This window comes from Megalobrama amblycephala, linkage group LG1, assembly GCF_018812025.1.
Source record: "Megalobrama amblycephala isolate DHTTF-2021 linkage group LG1, ASM1881202v1, whole genome shotgun sequence".
In the NCBI taxonomy this organism is placed as follows: domain Eukaryota; kingdom Metazoa; phylum Chordata; class Actinopteri; order Cypriniformes; family Xenocyprididae; genus Megalobrama; species Megalobrama amblycephala.
The window spans coordinates 60,768,575-60,793,541 of NC_063044.1; the positions used below are offsets into that span (position 1 = coordinate 60,768,575).

At 36.6% G+C, this 24,967-nt stretch overlaps 1 protein-coding gene across 1 annotated transcript; it reads right to left on the minus strand.

The window, feature by feature from the left end:
- Positions 1-628: 628 nt before the first annotated feature.
- zgc:136908 (Transitional endoplasmic reticulum ATPase) lies at positions 629-24,592 on the minus strand. The gene is made up of 19 exons (XM_048207030.1): positions 24,394-24,592; positions 23,452-23,563; positions 20,842-21,014; positions 20,522-20,664; positions 18,609-18,739; positions 18,393-18,524; positions 18,219-18,321; positions 16,611-16,744; positions 16,388-16,523; positions 16,143-16,255; positions 15,907-16,071; positions 12,490-12,612; positions 12,249-12,396; positions 12,097-12,161; positions 5,849-6,027; positions 5,639-5,768; positions 4,602-4,760; positions 1,140-1,291; positions 629-1,054 (listed from the first exon to the last, which is right to left on the minus strand). Exons 1-19 carry the CDS (start codon positions 24,414-24,416, stop codon positions 958-960), a joined length of 2,418 nt encoding a protein of 805 aa, XP_048062987.1. The 5' UTR covers positions 24,417-24,592; the 3' UTR covers positions 629-957.
- Between the last annotated feature and the right edge of the window lie 375 nt (positions 24,593-24,967).

Genomic DNA, 24,967 nt, shown 5'->3' on the forward strand with positions numbered 1-24,967 from the left:
CCAAAAAAAAATCAGCGTATGGAATCATGATTCGGATCACGTGTCAAACCGCCAAACTGCTGAAATCATGTGACTTTGGCGCTTCGAACAGCTGATTCGATACACTGATTCATTTGTGCTCCGAAGCTTCCTAAAGCAGTGTTTTGAAATCGGCCATCACTTTATGTCGTTATTTTGTTTTTTTTGGTGCACCAAAAATATTCTCGTCGCTTTATAATATATTGAACCACTATAACTCACATTAACTGATTTAAATATGTTTTTAGTACATTAAGGGATCTTGAGAGAGGAAATGTAATTGCTCCCTATGCAGGCCTCACTGAGCCATCGGATTTAATCAAAAATATCTTAATTTGTGTTCCGAAGATTAACGAAGGTCTTACGGGTGTGGAACTGCATGAGGATGAGTAATAAATGACAGAATTTTAATTTTGGGGTGAACTAACCCTTTCAGGCACAAACACAACTAAACCTAACTGAGATCTTCAGAAGAACTTGATAATTACAGACAGGTGTGTTGTATTAGGGACAGAGTTGGATGGATCTTAACTCTGCAGGTAGGCAACCTGGATTGGGAAAAAGATTGGGCACCCCTGATTTAGAAAGTGGTTTCTACAGCCAGAAGGGGTTTAATTAAATTTCCTTTATTAATGTCAGACACACATTCACATCAACACATGTATTTAAAAACATCATTTTACAATTTAATGTGAATAATAGGCATTAAATTGAATATTTCTGAGATTTTTTTTTTCTAGCAGACCTAAAAGAGATCATAATCTCTTACTTATAAATCTCTTACTTACTATAATCCCTGTCAGAATGGGAAAAAAAACAAAGATATGGTTGTTTTTCACTATTAATAACCATAATGTGCAGATTCCAGTAGCAGTTTCGTATTTTCTCTCCCTGTTGCACACACCAGGTGTTGGGCTGGTCGAGGATTGTTGACCTTTATTACTGATAGAGATCATCATCTCCATCATTTCTGAAATGACCCCCAGAGCCTTGGCCTGACCCTTGACCTCCACCTGACTGAGCTGCTGTAGGAAACCTGAAGATGAGTCAAAGAATGAACGAGATTGAGGTATGAAGTGGCATGAGGTACCTTTGATTTGTGCGTTTGTTTGTTTGAGTACCTGAAGTTCCCGAATCCACGGCTCTGTTGAAGAGTCTGAGCAAACATCTCATACTTCCGTATGTCATTATCACTAACAGACCGACGAGCAAATCTCATGGCTTCCTCAAAATGATCCTTCCTGATCTCAGGCACCGGGTCATAATCATCATCCTGGAAACAGTTATGAAGGTATAAAGCACAGGTATGAATCATGTTTCTTTATTTCAGAGTATATTACACTCTAAACCAGGGGTCAGCAACCTATGCTGCTATACATTTCAGAGTTTTTCAACCAAGTACATTGAGTCCTATTAAACACACACACACACACACACACATCAAAATAACTGTGATACATGGAAACTCTGTTCAGGCATACCTGGTCACTTCATGTGTTTTCTCTGATTGGATAGCTATCCAATTGTGAAAAGACCGAAAAAGAGGGCATTTTTTCGAATTTGGGTTGAAAGACAAAATGCATCTAGTTGTTGAAACCACATATCTAAAATGGTAAAAACTAAACATGTGAGAGCATGTTATAACAGCTCCTATGACAGAGCTACTGCAGCACACATTGCAGCAGATGAGAAGAGACCATTTCTTCGGCAAGCTGATGTTCAAACTGACGCAAATGAAACTGAAAGTTCAGCGTCACATCCTGAATCTCAACACACAGTTTTCATTAAAAGTAGTGAGGCTAAATGATCTTACCAGTGCTGATGCCGCTCTCTCTCCAATTGCAGTCATTGATCTTGCAATTGGCTTATGATAAATAAAATGAAGCTCATATCCTGCTTTCTTTGATGTTATATTTTAATATAGTGTGGGAATTGAAGATTAGATTCATATTTGTTTCGTGAAGACACAATTAAGCTATCCGATCAGTAAACACATGAATGACCAGGTGTAAATAGGCCCATTGGAAATCTGTTCTTTAAGTGAAAACAAACAAACTAAAGGATTTTGACAAATGTAAAACCAATTTTATGAAAAATTGCTTTATGCACTATTTTTGCACAGAATCCTGGTAAAAAATGAAACCTCCAGAATCCTGGAAAACAATCTCCAGAATTCTTTTTTCTCCTCAATCCTGGAAAGAAAACACTTTCACTTCATTACAAAAAGGTTGCCGACCCCTGCTCTAAACACACAGTAAAAATCACAATATGGCTGATCTTTTGACCGTATTCGATTTTTTTTGGCCAGTGTGTTTACATTCACTTTAGACGCGACTGGTATCCGATATCTGTGTTTACATTAATTCCCGCCCAAAATGTTTGTCCTTGATAGCTTTACATGCACATGGTAGACCCTCGGATTTTGAATGGCCGTGCTTTTAAAAAGATTTACTTCACGTTGGGTGGCCATGCTGCCAGAATGGATAAGTTAACAGCTGTCAGTGTCATGGATGTACTGCAACATGAAATCTGACTGAACGAATATAGACTGGAAAATAAAGGTAATTTGCATTTGTTATTTTGTGTACAGACATTAGATTTAGAATTCTAAAGGGAAATAAAATAGCAGGTAAGATTACATTCATTTGAATGAATGATAATGAGAGAGTGAGCGAGGGAGAGAGTGCACACGAGAGAGTAGCCTACCCAGTGAAGATTTAGGTTTATTAAAAACAAACAAAAAAACAAACGGCAATCTCTTTTAAATGAACCGGGAGGTTGAAATTCAGCTGCTGAATGTGTGTGTGTGTGTGTGTGTGTGTGTGTGCATGTGTGCGCAATTTCTTTCTAGGAAAAAATAGATAGACAAAGTTCCCACCTCAATAATAAAGCTGTGAATTTTAAGTGCACATCTGCTTCATAATACAACATTAAAGCTACCTTTTAGTGAGCAAACGTGCCGCTCCTCGCCTTGTGGTGGCTTGGAATTCCAAGAGGAATTGGAAATGCGTGTTTAGACGTAGGTTGCATGTCCAGAGATCAGATATGTTTCTGATTTAAAACCACATTTGGAAGTGGCTCGGATTGGATGCGAAAAAATCGTATTAATCAAATAATATAATTGTAAAATCGAAATAATGTGCAACTAATTCCGATCTGTGTCAGTCGTGAGCAAAAAATCAGATATTTTGTGCCAGTGTAAACGCAGCCTATAAGACGCCTATGAGATTAAAGCTGAGGGATCTGATTTATCATAAACGAGAATGACACAAAAGACACAAGGGATTGGTCAGAATGACCATCTAGTTTGACATTTGATTAGTGAGGTTGACTAGTTTTTCTGTGTTTTTTAGCAACAGTACTCTAAAGTTGCTAAAAAAGAAATTTCCTAAACTGTTAGTTAAGATTATTTCACTAAATTATTTAAAATTAGTAATAGACCAATTTGGTGTTTGCAAACAGCGATGACGTTTTTTTGTGGGCGGAGCCTACCTGGTTGCAAAAAATGACAGTTGAGCAGTAGCAGTCTATGGAAAATAATTAAAAAAGTACATTTCGAGTTTATATCTCACAATTCTGACTTTTATTTCTCGCAAATCTGAGTTTATATCTCACATTTCTTACAAAGAAAAACAGAATTGTGAGATATATTTGTTATTCTGTCTTTTCTGAATTGCAAGTTTATCCCGCAATTCTGGCTTTTTTCCCCTCAGAACTGTGAAATAAACCCACAATTGCGAGTTATAAAGTCTGAACTGGGAGTAATAAACACGCAAATGCAAGAAAAAAAGTCAGAATTGTGAAATAAAAATTTTATAGGCTATGTTTAAAAGTTATCTATGTAAAATGTTATAGGTTTAAATATTATTTCATGCTGTAACTGCTATGTATGTATGTCCTCTGAACTGCATATGTGAATATTATGTAGACTTACTGTTTACATCAAATTCCTGCTTTAATAGTAGACTAATCCTTGCAGGTGTCATCAGTCCAGTCTGTGAAACGTCTCCGTTTAGCTTCAAAGGACGTTTTCAACGATGGTTCTCTTTAAAAATGAAGACTATATTTTTTTGCGTGCTGAGTCCAACATCCAGAGGCACAACAAAACATTTTTCTCTTATTCTGTGGATTTTGCACATTTTCCTCCAATTGCTACCGCTATTTTTCTGCAACCACTATGCGCGCGCAGCTGCAAGTGACGTAATTGTGACGTCTGCTCCAAAGGGGTCTATAAAATCTGACATCAGTTTTGCTTGTTCGGCTTAAATCATTCTCAAAAACGGTACTTTTCCTTACTGGCACAGTCCGTGCACATGCAAATTCTAGAGTTAACAAATGCAAAAATATTCTTTTAACTAACAATACACATTTTCATTTCTCCAGTCGCCATATTCATTGTGCATGTTCTTCTTTATGAATGTGTGTTTTTCATGTAGTTTTGCTTTGTTGGTGGCCAGTCCCAAGTCTAGCTACGAAAGAGTTAGGGAACCAGGACTTTACCGCTCTCTCTGTATAAATTTGTGTTCAGCACACATGGCTGTACACCACAGAGCAGTGGCTTTCTCATTCACATACGCACTAACCATAGCAGTCTCTTTCCTCTCTTGCCGCTGTCTCTCAGCACGGATCTCTGCCTCTATAGCTTCTCTGATAGCAAGCTTACAGGCCCTCTGACAGATCTCAGTCAGGTCTGCTCCGGAGAAACCCTCTGTTATCCGGGACAGATACGCCAGGTCTACGTCCTGAGATGAACACAAAGAAACACACAGTTAGAGGCTGGTTTCGTGTGGAGATGCGTGTACAGTACAGTCCAAAAGTTTGGAACCACTAAGATTTTTAATGTTTTTAAAAGAAGTTTCGTCTGCTCACCAAGGCTACATTTATTTAATTAAAAATACAGTAAAAATAGTAATATTGTGAAATATTATTACAATTTAAAATAACTGTTTTCTATTTGAATATATTTCACAAAGTAATTTATTCCTGTGATGGCAAAGCTGAATTTTCAGCATCATTACTCCAGTCTTCAGTGTCACATGATCCTTCAGAAATCATTCTAATATGCTGATCTGCTGCTCAAGAAACATTTAATGTGTACAATATTTTTTTTCAGGATTATTTGATGAATAGAAAGTTCAAAAGAACAGTGTTTATCTGAAATCTAATCTTTTGTAACATTATAAATGTCTTTACTGCCACTTTTGATTGATTTAATGCATCCTTGCTGAATAAAAGTATTCATTTCTTTAATTTCTTTTCAAAAAAATAAAAATAAAAATTCTTACTGACCCCAAACCTTTGAACGGTAGTGTATAATGCTACAGAAGCTTTGTATTTCAGATAAATGCTGTTCTTTTGAACTTTCTATTCATCAAGGAATCCTGAAAAAAAAGTACACAACTGCATCACAGGAATAAATTACTTTGTCAGATATATTCAAATAGAAAACAGTTATTTTAAATTGCAATAATATTTCACAATATTACTGTTTTTTACTGTATTTTTAATTAAATAAATGTAGTCTTGGTGAGCAGACGAAACTTCTTTTAAAAACATTAAAAATCTTAGTGGTTCCAAACTTTTGGACTGTACTGTATATATGTGTGTGTGTGTGAATGACCTTAGCGACTGGAGACTTGCGGAGGTTGGCACGTAGGATGGCAGTGCGGGAGCCCATGTCAGGGAGAGGGATGTAAATCAGCTGATCCAAGCGACCAGGTCTCAGGATTGCAGGATCTATGATATCAGGCCTTGAGCGACAGACATGATTAGCACATCCCTTCCTCACATGATCCACTGCCAACAAATATAAGCAAGTTTTTTTTTTTACCTGTTGGTGGCGCCAATGATAAAGACGTTCTTCTTGTCACTCATCCCATCCATTTCTGTCAAGATCTGGTTGATGACCCTGTCCGCCGCACCTCCTGCATCTCCAGCTCCGCCCCCTCGTGATTTAGCAATAGAGTCCAGCTCGTCAAAGAACAGAATGCACGGGGCCGCCTGCCGGGCCTGTTACCACGACAACACAAGCAACATGTGATACAGTTCTGACAGTTTGAACACACTTATACTTTCTAAATGGGGTTCAGAATGCTTTATGAGTGGAACATTAAAACCACATTTTGAGTTAACAGGCTAAAACACATTTGGCCACATACAGAATAATGTGTCTGAATACAACTCAAAACTTCACAGTTGTGCTGAGATTGTTTTGTATTGTATTAACAATGATGTAAAAGTGACAGTAGATTATATGCACTACCATTCAAAAGTTTGGGGTCATTTTATAGTGACATTTATAATGTTATTTATAATGTTACACGCTTTCAATACTTTATTAAACAGCACAACCCTTGTCAACTGTTATAATAATCAGAAATGTTTCTTGACAAAACAACTCAGATTTGAGTTCCACCTCTGCAGCACCCAAACCTTCAGATAGTTCTAGGGAGGAAGCAACACCCGAAGCCACACCCTCTTCCGGTAAGATCATTTCAAGTCAAGTCAAGTCACCTTTATTTTAACAATGCAGCTACCAACTACTTTTGTTTTACAAGCTCAGTGCGCAGCATCTCCTTAATCTCCTTCTTAAGTGCATGACGAGGTACGACAATATCAAAGAAATCTGCAATCAGTAAAAAATCATCTTTACGGCACTTATCAAATGTGTGGGTGCAATTGTAAATTTGTCCAATTAAAATTTTGACGTCATCACGCTACCTACACTTCCTCCCACACAAAGTAAAAACACCAGGCAAACAAAAAGTTGAATAATGCTTAAAGGGTTAGTTCACCCAAAAATGAAAATTCTGTCATTAATTACTCACCCTCATGTTGTTCCACACCCGTAAGACCTTCGTTAATCTTCAGAACACAAATTAAGATATTTTAGTTGAAATCCGATGGCTCTGTGAGGCCTCCATAGGGAGCAATGGACACTTCCTCTCTCAAGATCCATAAAGGTACTAAAAACATATTTAAATCAGTTCATGTGAGTACAGTGGTTCAATTTAATATTATAAAGCGACGAGAATATTTTTGGAGCGCCAAAAAAACAAAATAACGATTTATTTAGTGATGGCTGATTTCAAAACACTGCTTCAGGAAGCATTGGAGCTCAAATGAATCAGCGTATGGAATCATGATTCAGATCGTGTGTCAAACTGCCAACGGCTGAAATCACGTGACTTTGGCGCTCCGAGCAGCAGATTCAACACACTGATTCATTTGTGCTCCGAAGCTTCCTGAAGCAGTGTTTTGAAATCGGCCATCACTAAATAAGTCGTTATTTTGTTTTTTTTGGCGCTCCAAAACTATTCTCGTCACTTTATAATATTAATATTGAACCACTGTACTCACATGAACCGATTTAAATATGTTTTTAGTACCTTTATGGATCTTGAGAGAGGAATGTCATTGCTCCTTATGCAGGCCTCACAAAGCTATCGGATTTCAACTAAAATAGAAAGAATGAACGAAGGTCTTACGGGTGTGGAATGGCATGAGGGTGAGTAATAAATGTCAGAATTTTCATTTTGGGGTGAACAAACCCTTTAAATCGACCCGTTTTACTCATGAAAAAATGACAATTTTGAAATTTCGTCTGAGAAAAAAATAGGACGAGCTCCCAATTTCATGTTACGCCCCATCTAGGTCAAAGGATGTAACATGAAAAAAAGCAAAACAATAAGGTATTTTCAGAGGTGTAAAGTACTTGAGTAATTTTACTTGATTACTGTACTTAAGTATTATTTTTGGGGATTTTTACTTTCCTTGAGTACATTTAAAAATCAATACTTTTACTTTCCTTGATTACATTTTTTGAGAAAAAAAAAGTACTTTTTACTCCTTACAATTTTATTTACAGTCAAAAAGTACTTATTTTTTGGAGATCACTTCATTCTATCTTCTTTTGCTATTACCAAACCAATTGAATTGCGCTGATGACCAGTTTAATTTAATGGTTATTTATTCAATGAGATTCATTTTCACATTCCATGAAATTGGTCAGACATGTTCATTGGTCCTTTGGAAGTGACATCATGTTGCATCAATTACCACAATGCACAGCACCTTGACCTCAAAGAATATACACTAACAAGAAGCGACACTCAACAGAATGTTCCATTGCAACACCGGCCTTGTATTTCTGCCATTTTGGGGTGAAGGCGACTTGGCAGTCCACTAGTTTCTATGGCAATATCAGCTGCTTTGTTAAAAAAAAAAAAAAAAAAAAAAAAAAACTTTTTCACAAAAACTTTTTGCTCTCAGTCAGTTTGGGTTAAAACTCTTTAAAAGATCTAGTATTAGTATTAGACTTATAAACACTGAATTAATACCGACATATGAAATTGAAATTATGACATGCATCAGAAAAATTGGGAATGTTGGACAATAAATATATGAATATAACAGCTTGATTTTGCAGTGTTGTCTAATGTCCATTGAAGCAAAAGTGTCCAAAAGTGGGAATTATGCGATAATGGACACAGCAGATCATAAGATCATTATGTTTGTAGCGTGATCCATTAAAACGTACAATATAGCTTATTTCAGTTCAGATCTAGATGTTATTATTATTACTCCACTAGGTCTGAAATATATTGTTCGCTGCAAACATGATGATCTTAAATTAATTAATTATTAATTTACTATTAAAAAATGTGTAAAGTTTCATAAAATTAAAAAGGCTCAATAAAGTAGGCTAACTACGTTACCTCAGATGGATGAATGGTTGGATTCCACAACTGATAAAATAAAATGTATATAAGACAATACAACATTTACTGTAGGAGCCATACAATTTACTGGTGACTTAATTTAAAAAACTGTTCTACTGTGCTTCTGATTTGGCAGTGAAATTCAGCGATTTTGGGTGCATAAGATGTGAAGGATTCAATGCTCCAGTTAGTATTTTCACCCCATAATGGTGGCCGCGCTTCTGGAGCGCCATCTAGTGACTGTTGCCTAAAAAGTATCAGAGTGTCGCCTCTTGGGTTCTATACTCTTTGTTGACCTGGAAATTACAGTGGGTACGGAAAGTATTCAGACACCCTGAAATTTTTCACTCTTTGTTTGTACACATAGCACCCCGTATTGACAGAAAAACACAGAATTGTTGACATTTTTTGAAGATTTATTAAAAAAGAAAAACTGAAATATCACATGGTCCTAAGTATTCAGACCCTTTGCTGTGACACTCATATATTTAACTCAGGTGCTGTCCATTTCTTCTGATCATCCTTGAGATGGTTCTACACCTTCATTTGAGTCCAGCTGTGTTTGATTATACTGATTGGACTTGATTAGGAAAGCCACACACCTGTCTACATAAGACCTTACAGCTCACAGTGCATGTCAGAGCAAATGAGAATCATGAGGTCAAAGGAACTGCCTGAAGAGCTCAGAGACAGAATTGTGGCAAGGCACAGATCTGGCCAAGGTTACAAAAAAAAATTCTGCTGCACTTAAGGTTCCTAAGAGCACAGTGGCCTCCCTAATCCTTAAATGGAAGACGTTTGGGACAACCAGAACCCTTCTTAGAGCTGGCCGTCCGGCCAAACTGAGCTATCGGGGGAGAAGAGCCTTGGTGAGAGAGGTAAAGAAGAACCCAATGATCACTGTGGCTGAGCTCCAGAGACGCAGTCGGGAGATGGGAGAAAGTTGTAGAAAGTCAACCATCACTGCAGCCCTCCACCAGTCGGGGCTTTATGGCAGAGTGGCCCGACGGAAGCCTCTCCTCAGTGCAAGACACATGAAAGCCTGCATGGAGTTTGCTAAAAAACACCTGAAGGACTCCAAGATGGTGAGAAATAAGATTCTCTGGTCTGATGAGACCAAGATAGAACATTTTGGCCTTAATTCTAAGCGGTATGTGTGGAGAAAACCAGGCACTGCTCATCACCTGTCCAATACAGTCCCAACAGTGAAGCATGGTGGTGGCAGCATCATGCTGTGGGGGTGTTTTTCAGCTGCAGGGACAGGACGACTGGTTGCAATCGAGGGAAAGATGAATGCGGCCAAGTACAGGGATATCCTGGACGAAAACCTTCTCCAGAGTGCTCAGGACCTCAGACTGGGCCGAAGGTTTACCTTCCAACAAGACAATGACCCTAAGCACACAGCTAAAATAACGAAGGAGTGGCTTCACAACAACTCTGTGACTGTTCTTGAATGGCCCAGCCAGAGCCCTGACTTAAACCCAATTGAGCATCTCTGGAGAGACCTAAAAATGGCTGTCCACCAACGTTTACCATCCAACCTGACAGAACTGGAGAGGATCTGCAAGGAGGAATGGCAGAGGATCCCCAAATCCAGGTGTGAAAAACTTGTTGCATCTTTCCCAAAAAGACTCATGGCTGTATTAGATCAAAAGGGTGCTTCTACTAAATACTGAGCAAAGGGTCTGAATACTTAGGACCATGTATTTGTATATTTCAGTTTTTCTTTTTTAATAAATCTGCAAAAATGTCAACAATTCTGTGTTTTTCTGTCAATATGTGGTGCTGTGTGTATATTAATAAGGAAAAAAATGAACTTAAATGATTTTAGCAAATGGCTGCAATATAACAAAGAGTGAAAAATTTAAGGGGGTCTGAATACTTTCCGTACCCACTGTATAACAGTCAGTGGAAGAAAATGGAGGAAGTCAAAAATCAGCCACAGAATCAAGAGCACGCTTGGCCAACAGTTCATCTGATGATGAAGATTTTTTCGCTTCTTTGAAACAGACAACACATGAAGCCAGCAAAGAGTTGGATGGATATCTGGCCTGTGTTTCAGACACCAGTGTTTCAGGCACTGCAGGATTGATTTTTAGCCCCAAAAGAGCTAGGCTTGACACTCACAATTTTGAAAATCAGCTTCTGCTCAAGTTAAATCCAAGGTTTTGGCAACTTTGAGTAGCATGTTGCATACTGGCAATAGGTAGTAGTCTTATAGTTTGATAATTAAATACAATTAAACACAAACAGTTCTAAAGGAGGATAAAACTTTGTATGTGGTTCATTCACTTCATGTTTTTAGAGATTAAAAGCTTAAACAAGAATCTCTAGTTTTCATTCTTGCTGTTACTTTTACTTTTTTAATACTCAAGTACAATTTTAATGTAGTACTTTTTTACTTTTACTCGAGTATGATTCTGGACAGATACTTTTACTTTTAATTAAGTAAAATTTTCACTCAGTACTTGTACTTTCACTTGAGTAACATTTTTGAGTACTTTTTACACCTCTGGGTATTTTATGGAAAATGTGAAAAAAAAGTAACTTAACTCCCTAATCCAAACAGGCCATAAAGTTTAAACAAAAAAAAGGTGTCTGTCTCCGTACCTCCAAAATTACTATACACAATTAAATACAAGTATAACAGCTAACAAATCTGTACAGGGGTATTCTGGAATCGAGGTCGGTAAACAGGCGGTAGTCAGTATCACAAATATGGCAGTTCACAGGAAACAAACAAACAAACATCTTCTCTCCCAATCAAACACTCGAATGCAACAGTCTTACTAATACTCTCTGGAACTAACTAGCAAAGTCAGACAAGAAAAGAGTGAGTACAAGGAAATGATGGAGGCTTTCATAAACATTCAGGTGTCAGCTGACCAAGCATTTAGCCTGCAGGAATCAATCCGGTATTTTTCCGGAACAGAACACATACAAACACCTCCCACAACAGAAGAGAACACAGAAACGGTTCAAATGGGAAGCAAAAAGCCTCAAATCAGCATATCAGAATGATATCTGAAGGATCATGTGACGCTGAAGACATGAGTAATGATGCTGAAAATTCAGCTTTGATCACAAATTACATTTTACAACATATTCACATAGAAAACACTTATTTTAAATTGTAGTCATTTTTCACAGTATTACCATTTCTGACTGTATTGTTGATCAAATAAATATAAGACTCTTCAAAAATTCTTACTGACCCCAAACTTCTGAACAATAGTGCATGTAGTCACTTCTTCTTTTGAATAATCACAATTGCCACAGGAAACACTTTTGAGAGGCATGAAGGATGTTAAAACCACATGTAAAACAGAGGCGTACTCTTTGACAGCCATTTGTTCACCTTATCAAACACATCTCTGACGTTTGCCTCTGATTCACCAAACCACATGGTGAGCAGCTCTGGGCCTGCAGTCAGTAAAAAACATGGAGCAGATTACACACACAGATGTACACTTACTATTCTTTTTTCACTGTTTTCTCACACACACGTACCTTTAATGGACACAAAGTTGGCCTGGCACTCATTGGCAATGGCTTTAGCTAGAAGAGTTTTGCCACAACCAGGTGGACCATAGAATAGAACGCCTCGAGACGGAGTCATGCCAAACTTCAGAAATTTATCAGGATACTCCACAGGATACTTGCCAGAGAGAGAAAGAGAGAGAAAGTGAGCAGAAGAAACTGAATGAATACTTCATATCTGTTTGTATGTGTGTGTATGTTTGTGGTTTACCTGCACAAGCTCCTGTAACTCTCGCTTCACCTCATCAAGTCCTCCAATGTCCTCCCAGTTTACCTGAGGAACCTCCACTAAAGTCTCCCTCAGGGCAGATGGGTTACTCTGACTTAGAGCCCACTGGATGAGACAAAAAACAATAGATATAGAACTGCGGTACATCTATGGAGCACCTAAATGGACATGACAATTGAAAAACTTATGAGACCTGGAAGAAAAATTATGTTTTAATGCTTTTGCATTTGTTCACAAAAGCATTAAAATACAATTCTTTTTCTCCCATTTATTTTTTTTTTTTTCTTACCATCACCATGTCCTTTTAGTGGCTTTGTATGGAAGCTTGTTTCCACCACAGAATAAAAAATAATTGCGACTTTTTTTTCTCACAATTCCGACATTTTTATCACAGTTGCAAGTTTACATTTTGAAATTTTGCCTTTTTTTTCCCTCAAAATTGTGTGATACAAACTTGCAATTGCGAGATATAAAGTCATAATTGTGGGATTGCAATTGCGAGATATAAAGTCAGAATTGTGGGATTTAAACTTGCAATTGCGAAATATAAAGTCAGAATTATGGGATTTAAACTTGCAATTGCGAGATATAAAGTCAGAATTATGGGATTTAAACTTGCAATTGCGAAATATAAAGTCAGAATTCTGGGATTGCAATTGCGAGATATAAAGTCAGAATTGTGGGATTTAAACTTGCAATTGCGAGATATAAAGTCAGAATTGTGGGATTTAAACTTGCAAATTGCGAGTTATAAAGTCAGAATTACGGGATTTAAACTTGCAATTGCGAGATATAAAGTCAGAATTGTGGGATTTAAACTTGCAAATTACGAGTTATAAAGTCAGAATTACGGGATTTAAACTTGCAATTGCGAGATATAAAGTCAGAATTGTGGGATTTAAACTTGCAATTGCGAGATATAAAGTCAGAATTGTGGGATTTAAACTTGCAAATTACGAGTTATAAAGTCAGAATTACGGGATTTAAACTTGCAATTGCGAGATATAAAGTCAGAATTGTGGGATTTAAACTTGCAAATTACGAGTTATAAAGTCAGAATTACGGGATTTAAACTTGCAATTGCGAGATATAAAGTCAGAATTGTGGGATTTAAACTTGCAAATTACGAGTTATAAAGTCAGAATTACGGGATTTAAACTTGCAATTGCGAGATATAAAGTCAGAATTGTGGGATTTAAACTTGCAATTGCAAAATATAAAGTCAGAATTACGGGATTTAAACTTGCAATTGCGAGATATATAGTCAGAATTGTGGGATTTAAACTTGCAATTGCAAAATATAAAGTCAGAATTACGGGATTTAAACTTGCAATTGCGAGATATAAAGTCAGAATTACGGGATTTAAACTTGCAATTGCGAGATATAAAGTCAGAATTGTGGGATTTAAACTTGCAATTGCGAGATATAAAGTCAGAATTACGGGATTTAAACTTGCAATTGCGAGATATAAAGTCAGAATTACGGGATTTAAACTTGCAATTGCGAGATATAAAGTCAGAATTACGGGATTTAAACTTGCAATTGCGAGATATAAAGTCAGAATTGTGGGATTTAAACTTGCAATTGCGAGATATAAAGTCAGAATTGTGGGATTTAAACTTGCAATTGCGAGATATAAAGTCAGAATTGTGGGATTTAAACTTGCAAATTACGAGTTATAAAGTCAGAATTGTGGGATTTAAACTTGCAATTGCGAAATATAAAGTCAGAATTGTGGGATTTAAACTTGCAAATTACGAGTTATAAAGTCAGAATTACGGGATTTAAACTTGCAATTGCGAGATATAAAGTCAGAATTGTGGGATTTAAACTTGCAATTGCAAAATATAAAGTCAGAATTACGGGATTTAAACTTGCAATTGCGAGATATATAGTCAGAATTGTGGGATTTAAACTTGCAATTGCAAAATATAAAGTCAGAATTACGGGATTTAAACTTGCAATTGCGAGATATAAAGTCAGAATTACGGGATTTAAACTTGCAATTGCGAGATATAAAGTCAGAATTGTGGGATTTAAACTTGCAATTGTGAGATATAAAGTCAGAATTGTGGGATTTAAACTTGCAATTGCGAGATATAAAGTCAGAATTGTGGGATTTAAACTTGCAATTGCGAGATATAAAGTCAGAATTGTGGGATTTAAACTTGCAATTGCAAAATATAAAGTCAGAATTACGGGATTTAAACTTGCAATTGCGAGATATATAGTCAGAATTGTGGGATTTAAACTTGCAATTGCAAAATATAAAGTCAGAATTACGGGATTTAAACTTGCAATTGCAAAATATAAAGTCAGAATTATGGGATTTAAACTTGCAATTGCGAGATATAAAGTCAGAATTGCGGGATTTAAACTTGCAATTGCGAGATATAAAGTCAGAATTGTGGGATTTAAACTTGCAATTGCGAGATATAAAGTCAGAATTGCGGTATTTAATCTTGCAATTGCGAGATATAAAGTCAGAATTGTGGGATTTAAACTTGCAATTGCGAAATATAAAGTCAGAATTGTGGGATTTAAACTTGCAAATTACGAGTTATAAAGTCAGAATTGTGGGATTTAAACTTGCAATTGCGAAATATAAAGTCAGAATTGTGGGATTTAAACTTGCAAATTACGAGTTATAAAGTCAGAATTACGGGATTTAAACGTGCAATTGCAAAATATAAAGTCAGAATTACGGGATTTAAACTTGCAATTGCGAGATATAAAGTCAGAATTGTGGGATTTAAACTTGCAATTGCGAGATATAAAGTCAGAATTGTGGGATTTAAACTTGCAATTGCGAGATATAAAGTCAGAATTGTGGGATTTAAACTTGCAATTGCGAGATATAAAGTCAGAATTGTGGGATTTAAATGTGCAATTGCGAGATATAAAGTCAGAATTGTGGGATTTAAACTTGCAATTGCAAAATATAAAGTCAGAATTGTGGGATTTAAACTTGCAATTGCGAGTTTATATCTTGTAATTCTGACTATGTAACTTGCAATTGCAAGTTTATATCATGCAATTCTGAGAGATGCAAAGTCGCAATTGCAAGAAAAAAAGTCAGAATTGTGAGATAAAAAGTCACAATTACCTTTTTTTATTTTTTATTCAGAGGCAGAAGCAAGTTTCCATAGCTTTGTGCACTATATATCCCTCACAGCTTCACTTTTAGTTGGTTAAAGTAAATTCATACATTTTTCTCATTTTGTCTAATTTGATTTCTCTCAAAGAATTTTAGCGGAAATATTTGATACAAAGTCGATACTTAAATACAACATCAAGATCTCCATTATGTCTCTGGATCAATGAAAGAGCAACGCCTGAGTAACAGATTTGTCCTCTGGTGTAGAATATTGTGTCTGAGTGTGAATGTTGAAACTGACTTTGAAGTCATCCATGGTGACAGCCAGTGAGTTGAGAAGGTCTGCATCGATACTGTCGTCCTCCAGATCAATTAAGGTCATCTTTTTGCGGATGGCCTGCAGCGCTGCCTCTGAACACAGAGCGGCCATATCTGCTCCCACGTGCCCATGTGTTTCAGTGGCGATCTACCATAAACAGAAACAGTTTCAGAAATATCTGATATGAATTAGACACTCCTTCACTCTCTTATTCTCACCTGCTCCAAGTCCACATCTTCTGATAGTTTCATGTTTTTGGTGTGAATCTGTAAAATCTCCAGCCTTCCGGTGGAATCAGGGATGCCAATGTCAATCTCTCGATCAAAACGACCTGCACAAAGGAGCCAATGCAACACATACAAGTGACCTTTCGGTAGAGGGTATGTTTTGGGCCGTTTATTTATTGGGCCATTCATCTGTCGGAATGAATGCCCCTTATATGTGCATATGTGTATGTTCGCACCAAAACGCCGAAGAGCGGGATCCACGCTGTTCGGTCTGTTTGTGGCCGCCATGACCACAACATGAACACGTTGTTTCAGGCCGTCCATCAGGGTGAGCAGCTGAGAGACGATCCTCCGCTCAACCTCACCGTGAGTCTACCAACATGACACAACCATCAAAGCAATGACAAACATCAGACTGTACAGTTACATAACATACTTGTCTCTTTCTCTTCTCCTTACCTTCTCTCGTTTCGGAGCAATTGCATCCAGCTCATCGATGAAGATGATAGCAGGGGCGTTTTTTTCGGCCTCCTCGAAAGCTTTTCTCAGGTTGCTCTCAGACTCCCCTGCCAGTTTGCTCATGATTTCAGGACCTAAGATACAAAAGCAACAACATAAAGCACAGGAGATGCACCACCAAAAGAGTATAAAGCCCTGGAAATACATCATCAAAGGCCGCAACCATGTCTTGAACATTCGGTTCGGTGCACGTGTGTACTGAAGCATTACATTTCAACATTGTAGCCTAACCACCAATAATCGCAATAAGCTCCGCGTTTTGTTACTTTCGATATGAAACAAAGTGTCATCTTCAAATTCTGTCCACAAAATCATGAAATTCAAACAGAAAATGAGGCGTGACAGATCACAGGCGCCTCAGTTCAATCGGCAGCGCGAGCGCGGTGCGCGATCACCTCTTCCTCTTTAATACTAGTTACAGAATGAATGAACATCTGAAGGTATGTTGAAAGATACAGTAAAACTTACTGAAATGATCATATCTCGTGTAATTGCTCAATCAGTGTTTCAACAGCAGACATCAATGAAAGCTTGTAAACAATGTCATGTAGCATTTACCACAGAAAAGCCATTCAGTGTCCAATGTTTGTTAGTTCGCTAGAGAAATGTACTCTTTCGCTTAATATATACACTGTATTAGCCTATATATTCATTATATTTTACTTAACCTTTTAGTGATGTCTTGATTACTTAATGTATGTTTATATAAATCTGTCATGAAAATGACAGCCACTGTGTAGAAATGATTATATTTCAACAATGAATTGGAGTAAAAACATTTAGAAGTTAATGCAAAAACTGCCTTCGGTGCAGCTTACATGTTTGCATACAATTTGTTATTTGAGTGTTGATTATTTTATCTAAAAATAAAAAGCAACTGAATTTAGGCTAATAGTTTGGGCTCAGTTGTTAACCTTTAATATTATAGTAGCATAATGTTCAAGTAAGGGCTCCTTACATAGTTTATTAGCAGAGCAGAGACATTTTTTTATCCTTAAGAGACTTTGTTATAATTTAATTTATATATGTAAAGAAAAAAATATGATTTGTTCATTAAACCACTGTTTAATAATAAAAAAAAGCAATTTTATGTTAAGTTTTCTCCCCACCTGCTGTACCAAAAAGCATACCGAACCGTGACTTCAAAACCGAGGTACTGTACGTACCGAACCGTGGGTTTTGTGTACGGTTACACCCCTAATACGGAGTGTTTCAAAGCAGCTTCACAGTAAATAACATTCAATAATGCAAGCCATAAAATATGCAACAAATTCAAATTCTGCTGTAAAGCAGCTGTAATTTTTCTTCTCAAGTCAATTCATTGTTGAGATTCAGTTTAGTTCAATAACGTCATTATTCATCAATTATGAAATGAGTTTAATTCAGCTATAAGCAGCTCTACAGAAGACAATAGTGTCAATATTCAGTTTAGGTTTTGTTCTCGTTCAAAAGTGTCAGTGCAGTAAAATGAATATTACTAAATATTAAGTGTCTTTTATTGTTCACAGTTCCCATTCCAGACTGTGGTTTTCAAGTGTGTGTTTGTACCATTGATAAGAAAGAAGAAAGCTCCCGTCTCATTGGCTACAGCACGAGCCACCAGCGTCTTGCCTGTGCCGGGTGGGCCGTACAGCAGAATCCCCCTCGGAGGCTGAGGAACGACAGTGAATTGGTGTTTGTGTGCGGACAGATATTTTGTTAGATGCGTGTAGTGATTCTTGCCTTCACTCCGATGGCTTTGAACAGGCCGGGGTGTCTGAGAGGCAGCTCCACCATCTCTTTAATCTGTGCCAGCTGTTTACGACAACCCCCGATGTCATCATACCCGATGTCATTCAGACTCTCCTCCTCATCCTGACACCGTCAACATACGGCATCATGACGTTGCGCTGACGTTAAAATGGAGAAAGTGTACAGGTATGATGAAATCACACTTACCTCTCGTTTGATTGGTTCTCCCTCACAGTGGATAATAGTATCCGGGGCAACAATGCAGTGTGGGGAGGGGTCGGTTTCTATCACTTTAAACTCCACTGCTCGCATGCCTCCTCTGACCAGGAAAATATCACCTTTAGAAAGTGTAAAAACAAACTCCATTATCAATTTTGGTGCATAATGAAATATGTTGTGTAGACCAGCGGGTGTGTAGTAAACTAGTCCATATCTGTTGCATTGTTGTTATTAGCAAAACTGAAACTATTAAAAATCTTTTTTGTTAATTGAAAAAAAGCTGTGATAAAATAAAATATTAATATATCTGAGCTAATCAAAACAAAATAAGTTAAAGTACTAAAACTGATAATCGCCTAAAACAATCACTTAAAAATAGAAATATTAAAAAATAATAAAATTACAAACTAAAATGAAAAACTGAAAATATAAAAATAAAAGCTTTAATCAAAGTATTAATAAATACTACAATATTATAAAAAAAAATAATAATGGTAAAATACCCTGTAAACCTGAATAAGTTGGTAAAACTCAAAAAATTTGAGGTAATCAGTTACATTATATTTCTTAAATTTAGAAATTCAATGTTTAAGTAAGCAGAACTGGAACTTTTTTAAAATGATTTTAATTGCTCTTAACTTAAATTTGGAGTAAGTTAATTCATATGTAACTTAAAATTATCATGTAATCTCAATTTATACATTTTAAGTAGAGGAAATTTAGCTATAATTAGGTAATTCAGCAAATACTAATTGGTAACACGATGCTTTGATAACATTAGCATAGCATAGATGCTTATAGATGTTATTGCTGAAAGAGTATGGCATTTAACATAATCTCAAACCTTTGACCTTTTCTCAAACTAAGCTCATGCTCCACTCGTCACCATGATGGTAACCCCCCCACAAAAACCCACATAACAGAAGCTCTGGGGGATTTAGTAGTATTTCATGTTTTGCAATCCCACTTATCTTGCACAAAAAAACATTATATAACACATAATTTTAGCATTTATTCTCCCTTTGGCAAAGCTTGCTGGGAAATAGAAATCCTAGCCCAGTTTCAGGTAAATTTAAGTTTGTCTAAATTAAAAGAAACAAGTTCATAAAATTTAAAAATTAAACAATTCAGATTACTTAAAATATGAGAGTATCATGAACTGAAAAGAAAAAGAAAGTTCTAAATACTCACAAAAGTTCATTTGATTTAACTAATTAGCTTACTTTGAGTTTGCCCTACTCAAACCAATTAATTATTTTGAGCGTTCAGGTTTACAGTGCAATAATACTATTATATATATTTATATTTATATTTATATTTATATATTTTACTATAAAATATATTGTGTGATTATTGCCATTGATTGAAATCTGTGCCTGCTTGCCTGATTAACAAAACCAAAGTTCCCCACTAAATTGGCATTGATGGATTTGATGGATTAATCGTTTTTCCAAAATTGTTTTGATAAATAGCAGGCAAAATAATGATGTTGCAAACATTAGTACAAAATCCTGGCTTATCATCTAATCCATACCTAAACCTGGTTCTTATCTTAACCCCAGCTGTCCAAATGTCAATCTAAAGCTTAAAGTAGATCCAAAACAAACACTCAATCCCCCGGTTTCACAGACAAGGCTTAAACCTAGACTAAAATGCATGTTTAAGCTGTTTTAACAGAAAGCAACTTGTACTGACATATCTTAAAATATGTCAGTGCCTTTGTTTTGTCTCGAGATGCACACCAGTAACGTTTATAGAAGCTACTTAAATGTCCTAATTGAAATAAAGCCTAATCCTGGCTTAATCTAAGCCCTGTCTGTGAAACCAGGCCAATAATATCAAACCTAACCCAAATGCAAATTTAAACTCTACATTTCAGCACACTTAATGAGCTTGTGTACCTTTGTGAACAGGTCGGTAGGCCTCCAGAAAATACGGCTTTAGAAAAACATCGAACAGGTTGCCCGTCAGCCCCTCAATAGTGTCATCAATGGGTAGAACATGGACGCGCTTCCCATATTTCACATCTGGACAGGCGTGGATACTATACACACAGACATTTGTGTGAGTACCACAGGAGATGTTGCAGATGTGATTTATGTGCTTTAACACTAACTCTAACTTTAACACTAGCAAAAGCTCAATTTAAAAAAAAAAAACGTATTTAATGATCTTGCTGGGAAATGAGATGGCACTAAAGCCTGATGTCATCACTGCACACCTGATGACATCACCGAGACGCACACGCAGGTTGTTGCGGGTGACCCTGTTCATGCGCACGCGTTCATTGCTACACGTGTCGTCTGTGAGAACGATGCAGACCGTCTGTTTTCGTTTCCGACCGCGCAACACCACGGTGTCTCCGCGGAACATCTGCAGCTCCTCCATTTTAACCTGTAACACACACATACTCTTGAAAACTAAAGGTTCATAATTGGCATCAGCGGAATCTTTCGATCGCACAAAACATTCTTTATAGAGAAAAGAAAAAAAATGGTTCTTTTAAGAACTGTTCACTGAAAGGTCCTTTGGGAAACCCAATGGTTCTATGGCATCGCTGCGAAAAACAAAAACCTTTTTTATAACTTTTATTTTTAAAGGATCGGTTCACTTCAGAATTAAAATGTCCTAATAACTTACTCACCCCCATGTCATCCAAGATGTTTATGTATTTCTTCAGTCGAAAAGAAATTAAGGTTTTTGAAGAAAACATTTCAGGATTTTTCTCCATATAATGGACTTCACTGGGGTTCAACGAGTTGAAGGTCCAAATGTCAGTTTCAGTGCAGCTTCAAAGAGCTCTACACGATCCCAGACGAGGAATTTCTAGTGAAACGATCGGTCATTTTCTAAAAAAAAAAAAAAAAAAAATGTATATACTTTTTAACCACAAATGCTCATCTTGCACTGCTCTGTGATGTGTCATGCATTACGTAATCACATTGGAAAGGTCATGCTGTACTTCCGCCTAAGTCAATTTGGACCTTCAACCTGTTGAACCCCAGTGAAGTCCATTATATGGAGAAAAATCCTGGAATGTTTTCTTCAAAAACCTTAATTTCTTTTCGACTGAAGAAAGAAAGACATGAAGATCTTGGATGACATGGGGAGTAAATTATCAGGAAATTTTAATTCTGAAGTGAACTAATCCTTGAAGAGTGCAGGCATATACATGGACATGTTTGGAAAACCTGTTTGAAACAATATTTTTGTTAAATTTGGTGCTGCTAGTGTTGTAACACACTGCAGTTTCATCATCATTCAACCACAAGCAGTGTTGGGGAGTAACTAGTTACATGTAATGGAGTTATGTAATTTAATTACAAAATAAAAGTAACTGTAATCTGTGACAGTTACTGAGAAAAAAAAACGTGTAATTAAATTACAGTTATTTATGAAAATGTTAACGATTACAAAGGGGGTTACAGATTAATATTTTCTGTAAAATCCTAGGATATGTTTAATAATATAAATTTGTATTTAACCTCAGAACAATCTCAAAGTAAAACGAGGTGCTAAAGTCTGATTTTGTGGCTGTGCTTTAAAGGTGCCCTAGATTCAAAAATTGAATTTACCTCAGCATAGTTGAATAACAAGAGTTCAGTACATGGAAATGACATACAGTGAGTCTCAAACCCCATTGTTTCCTCCTTCTTATATAAATCTAATTTGTTTAAACAACCTCCGAAGAACAGGCGAATCTCAACATAACACCGAGTGTTACGTAACAGTCGGGATCATTAATATGTACACCCCCAATATTTGCATAATGCCAGCCCATGATGTTCCCAACATTATGAAAGGCATTACACAAGGGCAGCCAGTAACGTCTGGAGCTGCACACAGCCAAATCATCAGACTAGGTAAGCAAGCGAGGACAACATGGCAGATGGAGCAATAATAACTGACATAATCCATGATAGCATGATATTTTTAGTGATATTTGTAAATTGTCTTTCTAAATGTTTTGTTAGCATGTTGCTAATGTACTGTTAAATGAGGTTAAAGTTACCATCGTTTCTTACTGTATTCATGGAGACAAGAGCTGTCGCTATTTTAATTTTTTAAACACTTGCAGTCTGTATAATGCATAAACACAACTTCATTCTTTATAAATCTCTCCAACAGTGTAGCATTAGCCGTTAGCCACGGAGGACAGCCTCAAATTCACTCAGAATAAAACTTTAACATCCAAATAAATAATTTACTCACATAATTCGAAGCATACAGCGTGCATGACGAACATCTTGTAAAGATCCATTTGAGGGTTATATTAGCTGTGTGAACTTTGTAAATGCGCTGTAATATAGTCGACAGCTGGTGTGGCAGGAAGCTCGCGTCTTAAAGGGGCGGCGCAGAGTGTAAATCAGTGCATTGTTAATGATGCCCCAAAATAGGCAGTTAAAAAAATTTATTTAAAAAAATCTATGGGGTATTTTGAGCTGAAACTTCACAGACACATTCAGGAGACACCTTAGACTTATATTACATCTTGTGAAAAAGCATTCTTGGGCACCTTTAAAATTTAATTATTATAATCTTAAATCAAGCGATGAAGGATTTTGAAAGTCTGACAGTAATCAGTGTTGAGTACTACTGTAAGGTTAACCTTGCCTGGTTTAAATGTTTGAAAAATGATTAACAGTTGAAAACATTTGTTAGAAATGTAGAAAAGTAATCAAAAAAGTACACTACTTTAATAAAGTAATTGAAATAGTTACACTACCTATTACATTTTCAATAGGCTAACTTCTAATCTGTAACCTATTACATTTCCAAAGTAACCTTCCCAACACTGACCAAAACCACAGACACAGAAAATACACATTACCTGTGATAAACACACAATACTGTTGTCCTCGTTGGTGGCTTCATCCACAACGAGTCGATTCGGTCGAATCTTCTGCTTCAGAATAGCAGTGGAGAAATCCTCCGACTTCGGACTGTTCAACACACACACATTATAACAATGCACAATCCAATTTTCCACAACATTAATTATACACAGTGAAGTACATGCATGTTTCTTTACGAAAGCCAAGTCAGCACATGTGTAAAAGCCTACCGCTGTTGTTTTGCTCAATCTTTCTTCAGAATCAGCGATATTGAAAATCACTGTATATAAATATTACAGTAGACTGCACAATAATATTACACTAAACAGCACAGATCAGTTACAATAGACTGCATAAAATGTCACTTATAGAAGTAATATTTATACTCATGAACTTTCAGAAACTGGCAGAAATAAAAACAGAATATCATTCAAGCATTTTGAACACAAAAGTGAATTTGTGGGGAAGGTTTCAGTTAGAAAACATTGTAACAGATCAATAGTTCATGTACATTCAAATATACAACAACTGAAGAAAATGCAGGTCCATTTCAAGATTCAAGCCATTTTATAGTCTTAACTGTGAGTTTTAATGAGAATAAAACATAAAAAACAGTTCTTGATCACACTAATGTGAAAACAAACACACACACACACATAGACTGCGGTCTCCTGTTTCTTCATGTGACACTGGTCTGTTTTTAGAGCAAAGTTATGTCTACTGCCAAGATCAAACTACCCAGACAAACACAAACACATGTACACACACATTACTTTTTATGATCAAATCTATAATGAATCAGCTGTAAAAGATGCTTACAAACACTCTACAAAGTACTGAAATATTTAACAACTAAAGATTTGTTTTTTAGAAGAATCTTACATATGCAGTTTAAATAAACACACACACCGAACCCAAAGCTCAGCGGTTATACTCACTCTGAGGCTCCAGTGGCAGGCATGGTAGAGCAGGCTGGTAGAGGTGTTTTGTCAGACGAAAAAGAGCCTGTTCTGGGGCCGAGACGATCGGAAATCAGCCTATCCTTATCCCAGAGGTCAGAAATCCAGGTCTAGTCTGTAGTCCTCAGTTCAGTGCAATGCGGTACAAAGTGTGACGCTCTGACTGCAGGCTCCATGCCTAGAAAATGTGTTTGTGTGGCACGTCTGAAACCCATCCCCTCACGTATAAATAAGATTCTCCCACGTTACATGCACATATACATAAACAGTGTGTAATTGTGAAACTATTTCAGTGTTCCTTTGTTTTTGAATGCGTTTGCCCAGTTTTCTTTCCCGCCGGGGCATCGTGTTTTCCACCCAGCTCATTCCAGACATTCCTCTCCTTCATCGAACAAACATACACACACAAGATTCATAAACTTCGATTCAGTCATATGGAATGTCATTTTTAATGAAAGTAATCAAAAAGCTTTCAGTTTTATTTTCATTACAAAACAACAGAGATAAACAGAAGCAGCGAGAAGACAAGAAACAATTGCTGTTCAGTTCGTTC

Coding starts and splice junctions, on each gene's coding strand:
- zgc:136908 (XM_048207030.1), bottom strand. CDS start 24,416: ATGCCTGCCACTGGAGCCTCAGA. Junction 18,740..20,521: donor CTACCGACCTGTTCACAAAG/GTACACAAGCTC, acceptor CACTTTCTAAAG/GTGATATTTTCCTGGTCAGA. Junction 5,769..5,848: donor ATCATTGGCGCCACCAACAG/GTAAAAAAAAAA, acceptor CTGTCGCTCAAG/GCCTGATATCATAGATCCTG.